Below are 13,712 nucleotides of genomic sequence, written 5' to 3' on the forward strand. Positions count from 1 at the left end.
CAAAATGAGACACTTGAGCTAGTTGATCCCTAAGGCACCTTTTAATTCCAAACTTTTGTGAATATGAATTACATGCAACTAAGGTAAAGGAAGGAATGATGGAAATTTTACAGCTGGTACAATACTTTGAACTAATTTGACTTGTTGAACTATACTTTTTAAATAAAAGTGATGTTCAGTTTTTAGTTAACTTCTTAATTTTTGTTTAAAAATTTCAATTAAAGTGGTAAATGTAACAGTGACCTTTCCTGGAAACATATAAAAATAATGGACACCATGAAGAAGAGGCCAGGATGTAATGAGAAGAGCATTTTAATGCAGCAACTATAGTTTTTAGATCTTAGCTGATTTCTGAAAACAATTATGTTAGTGCCTCATATATAAAAATCACCCAAATGGGGACTCTGCCTCTTTGGTGTAAAGCATTGGCCATGTAGGATTAAAAAACAGTATGATTTTTCCAAGAGTTGTTTCCATTGTTGAAAACTTGCAAATATTTTGACACTTTTTAGTTGTTTTTAATGAAGTATTTTTACAGGAATGTTTCTTTTTTTTTCTTCCCTTAGAGAACTTGAAACAATAACTACCTTAACACCTTCTCTTCAAAGTGACTACAAGATATCAGTGGCTTCCTGGTAGTAATCTGGATACCTTTGGAATTGCAATGCACTTTTCAAAAACTCTTGAATATTATTAATATACTGTGCAATTCATCAATTATTTAAAACAGGTAATAAGACTACAAAGTCTCCTATGTCTGATATTTTAATGACTCTTTGTAGCTATTCACATATTTAGAGCACACATTTGCTATGAGGCATCTATGATCTATCTATCCATCATCTATCTATTATCTATTTATCATCTGTCTATCTATCTATCTATCTATCTATCTATCTATCTATCATTATCTATCTATCTATCTATCTATCTATCTATCTATCTATCTATCTATCTATCTATCTATCATCTATTGCATTAACATTTCTCAAGCTCCAGGTATGGGCTTAGCAAAAGTTTTCAGCCACTTGGGCTAAACTTGGAATTGTTCCAGAAATGATTTCAAGATTCAGAGCAACCACTGAATTCAGAATTTTAAAAAATTAAAAATATAAAACCGGAATATGGGAATGGAGAAAGTAAGCGTGCTGAAGAAAATGGAATACTCTAAATACCAAACTTTCTTTTACATAAACTTAAGGGTAACCACTCAAAATAAATCCAGAATTGAAATATATACTGAAATAAAAGAAGAAACAGAGGGAAACATCATAGAATACCACCACACAGAAATAATAGACAACAACAAAAAGGCAAAGAAACAATGGAGACACAGCCTTACCAGAAAACTAAAGATAGAATGACAGGAAATCCTCACATATCAATAATCACCCTAAATGTAAATGGACTGAACTCACCAATAAAAAGGCACAGAGTAGCAGATTGGATCAAAAAACTAAACCCAACCATATGCTGTTTCCAAGAGACACATCTCAGCTACAAGGACAAGCATAGACTTAAAGTGAAAGGGTGGAAATTGACACTCCAAGCAAATGGTACCCAGAGAAAATCAGGTGTAGCCATAATGATATCAGATGAAACAGACTTCAAGTTGAAAAAGATAACAAGCGACAAAGATGGACATTTCATAATGGTGAAGGGGACTGTACAAGAAGAAGACATAACAGTCATCAATATTTATGCCCCCAATCAGGGAGCACCGAAATACACCAAGCAACTACTAACAGAACTAAAGGGAGAAATTGACCAAAACACAATTATACTAGGGGACTTAAATACATCATTGACAGCTATGGATAGATCATCCAAACAGAAAATAAATAATGAAATAGTAGCCCTAAATGACACATTAGATGAAATGGACATAATTGACATTTATAGAGCACTTCATCCTAAAACATCAGACTATACATTCTTTTCTAGTGTACACGGAACATTCTCAAGGATAGACCATATATTGGGACATAAAATCAGTCTCAACAAATTTAAGAAGATTGAAATCATACCATGCATATTCTCTGATCACAAGGCTTTGAAATTGGATATCAACTGTAAAAAGAAAGCGGGAAAAAACACAAATACATGGAGATTAAACAACATACTTTCAAAGAAGGACTGGGTCAAAGAAGAAATTAGAGGAGAGATCAAAAGATACATAGAAACAAATGACAATGAAAATACATCCTACCAAAATTTCTGGGATGCAGCGAAAGCAGTTTTAAGAGGGAAATTTATCTTATTACAGGCCTATCTCAAGAAACAAGAAAACTCCCAAATAAATAACCTCATGTTACACCTTAAAGAACTAGAAAAAGAAGAACAAGTAAAACCCAAGGTCAGCAGAAGAAAGGAAATAACAAAAATTAGAGCAGAACTAAATGAAATAGAGAACAAAAAGACAATAGAAAAAATTAATGTGACAAAGAGCTGGTTCTTTGAAAAGATTAACAAAATTGACAAACCCTTGGCTAGACTTACTAAGATAAAAAGAGAGAAGACACTGATTAACAAAATCAGAAACGTAAAAGGGGAAGTTATCACGGACACCACAGAAATACAAAGGATCATCCAAGAATACTATGAAGGACTATATGCCACCAAATTCAACAACCTAGAAGAAATGGACAAGTTCTTAGAAACATATAGCCTTCCAAGGCTGAACCATGAAGAACTGGAAAATCTAAACAGACCGATCACCAGTAACGAAATTGAATCAGTCATCCAAAACCTTCCCAAAAGCAAAAGTCCGGGACCAGATGGCTTCACTAGTGAATTCTACCAAACCTTCAAAGAGGATCTAATACCAATTCTGCACAAACTCTTCCAAAAAATTGAAGAAGAGACAGTACTCCCTAACTCATTTTATGAGGCCAACATTACCCTGATACCAAAACCTGGTAAGGACAGCACAAAAAAACAAAACTACAGACCAATATCTCTAATGAATACCGATGCAAAAATCCTAAATAAAATTCTAGCAAATCGAATACAACAATGCATTAAAAAGATTATTCATCACGACCAAGTGGGGTTCATCCCCGGGGCACAAGGATGGTTCAACATCCGCAAATCCATCAATGTGATACATCACATAAACAAAATAAAGGACAAAAATCATATGATTATATCAATTGATGCAGAAAAAGCATTTGACAAGATACAACATCCATTTATGATTAAAACACTTAATAAAATGGGTATAGAAGGAAAATACCTTAACATAATAAAGGCCATATATGACAAGCCCTCAGCTAATCTCATAATTAATGGAGAAAAACTGAAGCCCTTTGCTCTACGTTCAGGAACACGACAGGGATGTCCCCTATCACCTCTGCTTTTCAACATAGTGTTGGAAGTCCTTGCCAGAGCAATCAGGCAAGAGAAAGAAATAAAAGGCATCCAAATTGGGAATGAAGAAGTTAAATTATCACTCTTTGCAGATGACATGATGCTATATATAGAAAACCCTAAAGACTCCACCAAAAAGCTATTAGAAACAATCAACGAATACAGTAAAGGTGCCGGCTACAAAATCAACGCACAAAAGTCCATTGCCTTCCTATATACTAACAATGAAATCTCAGAAAAAGAAATACAAAAAACAATTCCTTTTGCAATTGCAGCAAAAAGAATAAAATACCTAGGAATAAACTTAACCAAGGACGTGAAAGACCTATATGCTGAAAACTATAAGACATTTTTGAAAGAAATTGAAGAAGACACAAAGAAATGGAAAGACATTCCATGCTCATGGATTGGAAGAATCAACATAGTTAAAATGGCCATATTACCCAAAGCAATATACAGATTCAATGCAATCCCCATCAAAATCCCAGTGGCATATTTTAAAGAAATAGAACAAAAAATCATCAGATTTGTTTGGAACCACAAAAGACCCCGAATAGCCAAAGCAATCTTAAGAAAAAAGAACAATAATGGAGGTATCACACTTCCTGACTTTGGCTTGTACTACAGGGCTACAATAATCAAAACAACATGGTATTGGCAGAAAAACAGACACATAGACCAATGGAATAGAATTGAGAACCCAGAAATAAAACCACATAAATATGGACAGATCATTTTTGACAAAGAAGCTAAAAACATACAATGGAGCAAAGACAGCCTCTTCAATAAATGGTGCTGGGAGAATTGGATAGCCACGTGCAAAAGAATGAAACTGGACTGCTATTTGTCACCATGTACCAAAGTTAATTCAAAATGGATCAAAGACTTAAGCATAAGACCTGACACAATAAACTGCATAGAAGAAAACATAGGTACTAAACTTATGGACCTTGGGTTCAAAGAGCATTTTATGAACTTGACTCCAAAGGCAATGGAAGTAAAAGCTAAAATAAACGAATGGGACTGTATGAAACTTAAAAGCTTCTGCACAGCAAAAGAAACCATTGACAAAATAAAGAGGCCACCAACTGAATGGGAGAAGATTTTTGCAAACAGTACCTCCGATAAGGGGCTAGTATCCAGAATATACAAGGAACTCATGCAACTCAACAACAAAAAAACAAACAACCCAATTGAAAAATGGGCAGAGGACTTGAAGAGACATTTCTCCAAAGACGACATACAAATGGCAAATAGACATATGAAAAAATGCTCAACATCACTAATCATCAGAGAAATGCAAATCAAAACCACAATGAGATATCACCTCACCCCAGTCAGAATGGCGATCATCAACAAGACAAATAGTAACAAATGTTGGAGAGGCTGTGGAGAAAAAGGAACCCTCATACACTGTTGGTGGGAATGCAGACTGGTGCAGCCGTTATGGAAGGCAGTGTGGAGGTTCCTCAAAGAATTACGAATAGAATTGCCATATGACCCAGCAATCCCTCTCCTGGGTTTCTACCCAAAAAATCTGAAAACATTTAGAGATAAAGACACGTGTGCTCCAATGTTCATTGCAGCTTTGTTTACGGTGGCCAAGACATGGAAACAACCAAAATGTCCTTCGATAGATGAATGGATAAAGAAGTTGTGGTATATATACACAATGGAATACTATTCGGCGGTAAGAAAAGATGATATAGGAACATTTGTGACAACATGGATGGATCTTGAGAGAGTAATGCTGAGCGAAATAAGTCAGACAGAAAAAGCAGAGAACCATGTGATCTCACTGATATGTGGTATATAAACCAAAAACAACAAAAGAACAAGACATACAAATGAGAAACAGAAACTCATAGACACAGATAATAGTTTAGTGGTTGCCAGAGGGTAAGGGGGGTGGGGGGTGGGGGGTGGGAGATGAGGGTAAGGGGGACCGAATATATGGTGATGGAAGGAGAACTGACTCTGGGTGGTGAACACACAATGGGATTTATAGATGATGTAATACAGAATTGTACACCTGAAATCTATGTAATTTTACTAACAATTGTCACCCCAATAAATTTAATAAAATAAAATTTAAAAAACAAACAAACAAAAAACAAACAAACAAAGAAAAAAATCAAAAAATCCTATCTTAAAATAATTCCTACTCTTTGGAAAATATGAGGGTCTAGAGGATAAATCCTTCATTTAAGGGATGTTGACACAGAAACCCAGATAGTACAGTGTAGAATTCGGGTCTGCTGTTGGCCAGGGTAACACTTTTCACTAATTGCTGACTTGGATTATACTTTCTCTAAGATAGGAAAATCACCCCCAGAAAACAGTGAGCCACAGGAATCAGATGCATTTCAAATAACACAAGGCATCTGTATACCAAGGAATAGAACATCCTCGAATAGTGAACATTATGCTATTGTGTTTAGGACCAGGGAAAAGAAAATGCATCCAATGATTTTGTGCTGATGGGATTTTTTTTCTCTTATTGTGTTTTGTTTTTAATGATTGCTTTGGGTCAAGGCCAAATGTGTAATTTTCCGAATCAAGTTGCTTCTATTGTCTAAAACTTGGATACTTTGCGTTTGATTGAGTGTTTTTACAGGAAAGTTTTTCTGTGCTTTCCCCCCCTAGCTAAACTAGAAACAATAACCACTTTAATATTCTCTCTCGAAATCTATAGCATTTCCTAACCCAAGTCATTAGTCACTAGTCATGAGGACATTTTGGAAACTATCTGTCACAACTGACAGATTACGACAAATAAATTTTGATTCCCAGACTACTTAAACTCTCTAGTGAAATTTTGTAGAAAAAGCAAGGCTTTTGGTCAAAGATTGAAAAAAAATTTTTTTTTGTAAATAAGCGTTTAAAATTGATTTTTACAAATACCTTTCTTTTCTTTGATACTCTGACTCAATTGTTTCTTCTGCATTTTGATTTTTTTCACAATAAATTCTAAAATATTTAAACTTTGACAAGTCCCATGAATTTTTACATTCAAATTTATTTTGACTTTTTAATTTTATCTAATCTCTTTCTGCATGTGTATGATGCATGTAAATTATATATGAATATATCTGCATACATTTAGCTTTTGACTCAAGGGAGTAAAGCAATTATGGTTCCTATGTGCATTAAAGAAATTCTGATATGAAATAGAGGGAAAGGATTGTGGCAAGAAGGGACTTATAGCTATGTCAGTTCTACACTGAAAACCTTTGGAAGATAAAGTATGAGATGAACTGAGGTAAACTCTTTCACACCTTACACATCATGCTCAGTGACAGGCTGGTCTCAATCCAATCTCAGGTATATGAGCCATGACTCGGAGCAGATTTGGATGTGCCACAGCTTATACCTACCATCGACCCATTCAGCCAAACGAGGGTATACTAACGATACTGTGCTAGCACTAATGGTACATAACATCGTGAAGCAAGTCCTGTTTTGCAAGACCTGAGGAAACATGAAGGTTTGAAAACTACCCAAGAATTTCAAGCATACTTTGTGGGTCTCTGGAGAAAGCAGATCAAAATGGACCTAGTTACATAATAGACCTAAACTCCTTCTACCATTCTTCCATTTGCTCCCTCCCCCAAATAATGACTTTCATCAGGAAATGTCTAGGGAGTGTGCATAGAAAAGGAGATGTGACATTACTCTTCCCTCAAAATATAAAAATTCCCACAAGCTTTCCTGGGATCATTGCCTACATATGCATTGAAAGCTGTTTCTTTCTGTCTCAAAAAAACAAAAACAAAAAACAAAAAAACAAAAAACAAAAAAAAGAAGGAAATCTGTTCACACATCTCCGAAGACTATGATCACCTAGGAGAACTCTGTGTTATATTTGCTTAATTCCAGACACATTTTACGTTATCATGAGCCTTATTGCACGTGAATTCCTGAATAACTTCAGCTTATTTCCCGTTCAAAAAGGCCTGGGTTTCACTAAGAATGAGAATGTCCACGTCATCAAAAATGGTTAAATATAATAGCATTAAAAATATTTCTTTTTCTATCTGTAGCACTTTCTAGCAGTCATTTCATATTAGTGAGATCAAGGGATTCTAGCGAGAGGCAGCATAGACTATAGTTAAAAACCCTGGCTTTGAAGCCTGACCGTCTGTGTTCAATCCTGGACATTCTGCTGCCATTGTGTAATGTTGGGAATAAGTCACTTAATTTCTCTTTACTTCAGTTTCTCCATCTGTAAAAGGGAATAATAATAATAGTGCCCAAATCTCATAAGGTGGTTTTAAGAAATAAATTAGATAGTTCATAAAAAGGTATTATAGGGACAGACTGAAATGTTAGTCACTATTATTATTTTCATCTTGGAGAGAAAACAATTGCAAAGTGAGGGATTTGGAACTTGATTTGTTATATTTGGGCATGCTGTAAATTGTCATAAATAAATGTTACTAATCCCATTCCACTAATAAAATGACTCAAGGGAGACCAAGTGACTAATTTGAGTATCTCTGCTAAAGTAAGACGGGATAAAAATCCAATAAACTGTCTCCAAAGCTTTCTTATTTGGGCTGCTCTCAAGGGGATGTTCATTACAAACCTTGGCACGTGTAATGATGGCACATCTACGGACTCTTAGACTGAATACAAAGTGCTTCACTCACCTTGCTGTTCACAGAATCACTACTCAATATTTACTAAGCACCTATGGGATGTGTGGGACTGTTTTCTGGCATTAAAGTGTTTTCTTAACTTTGTAGATAAGAAAACAAAATTGAAAAAAGGCAAGAGCTTCACTGTCACTTCCAAAACCACAGGAGGGGGCAATATTACAAATAAATATTTATTCCTCTCACCACACTCTACAGCTCAGGGCTCTGTCCCTTAAACCACACACTATCCCATTGCATTTATAGTTAGCAAATTGTTTTTACGACCCATATACATTTACCGCATCTGTTTTGTTTATCTCTTAATGGTTACGTATCAGAGTCACACAGTTTTTTAAATCAAAGTAAACAAACTTTATTACAAAGCAGGGCTAGGATGTGTTGATAAGAGAGCATGATGATAAATTCTACTTATTTATTGAAGATATAAGTTGGAACACAGGACATGAAAATAGCATATACCTTTCATAAGAGTTACATTTCTAATTGAAAGAAATGGTGACCATGTTTTGAATTCTTAAAAGAAATAACCCTTATTGAAACCATCGCCACCAACACACACACACACACACACACACACACACACACACACACACACTTTAATTAATCTGTCTTCTAATCATAATGTTAACAGGTTTTAAAGAATTTTTTTCTTTATAAACCTATGCATTCATTAGTATAGTAGGATATATGGTATTAACTTCTATCATGAAAAGTCATCTTTCTCCCATCTCATCTTCCTGAAAAGAGTAGCGACCCATATGTATACATAACGTGTGTGTATGTATGTGTGTATGTATACACACATACACACACACACACACACACACACACATATATATATATATATACATATATATATATATATATATATATTATATTATATTATATAATAGCCAGATCAATTCTAACAGAAAGGGTTGGAAGTTCATTGGTTGTTTAAATTTTCCTAATCTCTTTTTAAGGGTAAGCTTTTGGGGAATCCCTTTTTGCTAACTGCTTTTAACAAACGTAACAAAACAATCTACCATACTACCTACAATTTTAAAAGCTACAAAATCTATCCTTAGCCATTGTTCATATTTACTTTTATAATTCAATTCCAAAGTATAAGATGTTGGAAGCTTCCACTATGGCAACAGCTAAGAGATTACAAGATTTCTACAGTATAGTTTGATAATCATTTCACAAATCCATGCTCCATTAGACTAGATCCAACAGAGAATCTTAAGCTCACAAAACCTGTAAACAAGGCAACATGTCTTCTATGAAACATTCTCCAAGGATATAGCTTCCTATAAGGATGTTCCTCAACATCTGAAAAATATTATTTATTTGTTTATAAAAACCTTACCAGTAGGACTCAAGAAACAGCTCATCTTCTGACCAATTTTCAGCTACGTGGACAAACACAGAAAGACCCAGGTTTAGGTGTTGACTCAGACACTGGTTGAATGAAGCTAGGAACCTTTCTTAATCCTTTTGGACCTTAATGCCCTTCTTTGTGAAATGAAGATACGAGATGACATCTAAGTTCCCTTCTAAATATATAATTTTGTAAATCGTACTTTGTGATAATGGTATTTGTAATAAGCTCTGTGGAGTTCAAAAGCACTTTCATACCAACTGTTTCATTAGATCCTCATAAACTGATTTTTAGAGGTAGGTGGTGGAGTTATCACTACTATTATTTTCCCAGTAAGTGTGCTGCTTTTGATGTCCAGTGGGATTTATTAGAAACAGTAGAATCTAAAGAACCATCCAGAAAGATTTAGTTTTCAGGAATCAGAACAAATACTCTATTAAAAAATTTCTTCCTACTCTGTGGTTCCTTATCATGAATCTTTTAAAGCCTTAGTTAAAAAAAAAAAAATTAAAGAGAAAGAAAAATGTCATGCTATGTGCTTCTGTCGATGCAGTACCTACTGGAGGGAAATTATATTGATTTAAGGTTGAAAATAAAATTTAACTGCCACATGATAAATACCTTTTTAATCAGAATGAGTTTCCTTGAGCAACTGCAAATTTTAAAAGAGCACTGGGGCTTTGGTAAAATTGGGTCTTTATTTTTGGTGCTTATCTTTGCAAAATATTTTTAAGTAAGTCGGAAATTAACAGGTAAAATAGTTTACAAAGAGGAGAAAAAGGAGACTCTCATTAGTAAAAAGAAATATTCTGAATTCCGACAGGAATTCTGAGTATCTGTGATGTCTTGTCAGCTCCTTCACGTCAGGAAGACACAAAAACGATTCCTCAAAAATATGTCTAACATTTCATAGCTAACAAAATACAATAAGAAATGTAATATTATTTCATCTATGCAACAATCCTGTAAGGTAGATAAGGTTGTCCCAACAATGTTCCCAATTATTCTTCATCTCAGAGGTCAAGGAATTTCCTGAATAATTGAAATGCACAGGTTATCTGAAAGATTCATTTTTGTCATTATATCTAACCTCTTTCTGACCTCTTTCCTCATAAAAACCATTATGAGAAGTGAGAAATAGCAATATTACATTAATTGTGTTTCCTTACTTTCCTTCTCTCTTCCTGCCCATTACACACAGCCCTTCTGGAAGTGCAAAGAAACAGGAAAACAGCCAAAGGATGGGGAAAACAGAAAGAAGGAGGAGAAACAAGATGCCTCGATAATCTAATCAGGTAATTGCCAGTTGGCTGTACAATGTCATAAATAATTAACTTAATTATTTTAGAGCATAATCTAAATACTTGATTTCACAATATTTCATCAGTCTGAGTTGTCATGTCCAACAACAGTTTGTATGGCCATTATAACCCGTAATTAAGAATCTGAAACAATGCAAAGTGCAATAAGACATGCTTTTGTCTTGATGTAGATCTAGTCTCTTTTTATTGACATTTAATAATTCACATATAAGGAGAAATTCTGAAGCAGAATACTTCACTAACCAGGATAGCTCCCTCGCTGCCCAGGTAAAAAAGTTGAGTTCGATATACAATCTTGCATCAGGAGATCTGTTTATTACATCTAATATTCTAATCTTTTGAGACATGTGCCTTTTCCCTAAGCAAGGTCCCAGAGACTCATAGTACTGTCATTTTATTTAAAGTTTTTCGTTTCCAATTTGGAATACTGTCTTCAAATATGTTTGGAAGTTGAACTAATTTTAACTTTCCCTTCAAAGATGAGGAAAACCACATGCTTTCTATCAGTTCATGAACCCTTCTACTTTTGCAAAAACATGAGTTATTGAACATACATCTAATGAAAAGCAATTTGTATCTTGCAGTTTGCATCTAGCAATTTTGTCATGGGTATAATTTTGAATTGAAATGAAATGAAACAATCTCTAAGCATGATAGTGGGTCGATTAAAAAAAGAGAAATTATTCTAAAGCCACTGTCATTAAACGTGCAAAACCCCCTCAATTCATTAATATCTTACAAATTTACAGCTGTTGCTCTCAAAATCAAATTAACCTTTTCTACCTACAAAGAACTTAAAGGCCTTAACTGTGAGTGTCCAAAGTAATGCGACACCAGACACCACCTTTAGCACTGATTTGATGTTATTTCTTTAATCAATAAAAAACCAAGAGAGCGTTCCTGTCTTTCACACCAACCTCTTGGCAACAAGCCTGAAGAATTTGAAAAACAAACACCACATTTTCTATCCACAGATTTTTCTATCCATACAATTTATATGTGAGTGTCTCCAACAGCCACTGAGGACGGGGTCTTCTGATCAACTCATACACATTTTAAAACAAACACATCAATCAGAAGTTTATAACTATGGTGGCCTTTCATTTAAATAGAAAGTCAAGTGTGAAAAGGAAAGAGAGTTTCACTACTTTTCAACTTTAAACTTTCTAATAATTAGTAAGACCACTTTGTATGTCAATAGAGAAACATAAAGAGCTATGATTAGAATAAATCCAAGCACAATCATATGAATTTTATGTATGTTTCTCCTTTATCCATGATCAGAGTAGCAAAAAGAAAAAACATAAATAAGATCCTAGTACTGTTTAACCCTTAAAAACGAAAACCAAGACAAAAATATATAAAAGTACTACAATATTTCCACAGCTTAAGCACATATTTTTCATGAAAAACTATCATAATGGAAATATCGATCTATCACATTAAGTATCTTGCAAATGGATTGTACTATAAGTTTAAAATTACTTCCATTAGAATTTCAAACGCCACCTCAACACTCTGTGAGAAGGCATTTTCTGAAGCATAATCATATACTAAAACTGCCACATCCATTCAAGGCTGCCACAATAAAATGATTAAACCAAAATATGGAACTTACCTTGTTATAAATAAGTGGCAAATTGCAGACACTTTTCAGCTTGCAGCTATCTAGCATATTTGATTAGAAAGAAACAAAACATCTTTCACTCCACTGAGAGAACTGCATATTCAGGCTTTCCGTACTGACTTCCAGCAAGGGAGGCTGTCCACCTCCAAGGACTAGTAACAGCTTCTTCACAGAGAGCACTTGCTGCTCTGAACTGCAGCGACTTAGAATGAAAGTCGGAGGAACCCGTGATGTTTAAATACCATTGCTTCACATTCACAGGATATGACTCAACTCTCTCTCTAACCAGTAGGGGTAGAGTTTCCCCTCGCAAAACTGTTAGGTTACATAATAAACATCACATTTGGGGTCCTAAAATGTTTATAAACTTAAAATTTTCACCTGCTAAACATGCATGTTTAGTAATTAACCTCTTCCCTGTGGCACAAGTTCTGAACGGAAATGAGAATTATAACATGACACAAAGAAAAACTATCCTGCTTGCTCTCTGCAGTGAACTAATTTAGTATTATTAAATGTGTGTGAACTTACCAATATCGCCCTGACAGAGATATAAAAAATAGGCACTATAAAGCCGCTAACATTCCCACCAGTGCAAAAACAGTATGTGGAATTTATCATGCAAGGAGTGGCGATTCCATGCAATACAGCAGCATCTCCTTCACTGAGTAGAGAAATGAAACAGATCTTCGTGGTTTGCTGTCGCTGATTCCCACAGAAATCCTGTCCTACGCTGTCATTACCTTGTGATACTCACTCTGCCTACCTCTCCAACTCCAAGCCCTTTTTCATGTATTTTGTGAACATTTCTGCAGGAACATGACTAATGACACAACTCCTCAAGTAAATGTGGCAATTTTCTGTGCTTTCTCTACCATCCGCTACCTCTTAACTGAGCTGTATGAAGCTTGATAACACATTGAATTATTATATTTGGACACATCAGTCAATAAATACGATAGACATACACCCTCGAAGAAAAATCTACTACATAAATTCAATTGCCAACACATCATCAAGGACAAAAAGATAAAACAAAAACAAAAACAAAAACAAAACACATGTCAATAATACCAAATAGACTGAAACCATCTAGACCAGGAATATTTAATAGAAGGTGAGCCACATATGTAATTTTAAACATTTTAGCGGTCACATTAAAAAAGTAAAAAGAAACATAAAATTAACTTTAATGTTTGCCCCACTGTGTCTAAAATATTATAATTTCAACATGTAATCAATACAAAATTATGAATTCAATATTTTACAATTTGTGTACTAGTTTTGGAGATCTATTGTGCATTTTACATTTAGAATACACGTTAATTGGAACTAGCTACATTTGACGGCGTAATAGTCATGCATGGCTA

The 13,712-nt window shown here is 34.6% G+C and overlaps 1 protein-coding gene across 25 annotated transcripts in view; it reads right to left on the minus strand.

The window, feature by feature from the left end:
• MCTP1 (multiple C2 and transmembrane domain containing 1) overlaps positions 1–13,712 on the minus strand; it is a 491,550-nt gene that overhangs the window by 315,175 nt on the left and 162,663 nt on the right. For 2 of the 25 annotated variants that reach the window (XM_074328737.2, XM_074328738.2), the window contains exon 1: positions 12,334–12,551. The exons of 21 other annotated variants lie outside the window; for them this stretch is intronic. In XM_074328737.2, the coding sequence (XP_074184838.1) occupies positions 12,334–12,390 (57 nt within the window). In that variant the 5' untranslated portion in view covers positions 12,391–12,551. Of the gene's footprint in view, positions 1–12,333; positions 12,553–13,712 lie in introns of those variants that run through there. 2 more of the 25 variants (XM_074328735.2, XM_074328739.2) reach the window with 2 other exon arrangements.

Source organism: Rhinolophus sinicus, chromosome 3 (assembly GCF_057876585.1).
Source record: "Rhinolophus sinicus isolate RSI-liver-muscle chromosome 3, RSI-T2T, whole genome shotgun sequence".
Taxonomy (NCBI): domain Eukaryota; kingdom Metazoa; phylum Chordata; class Mammalia; order Chiroptera; family Rhinolophidae; genus Rhinolophus; species Rhinolophus sinicus.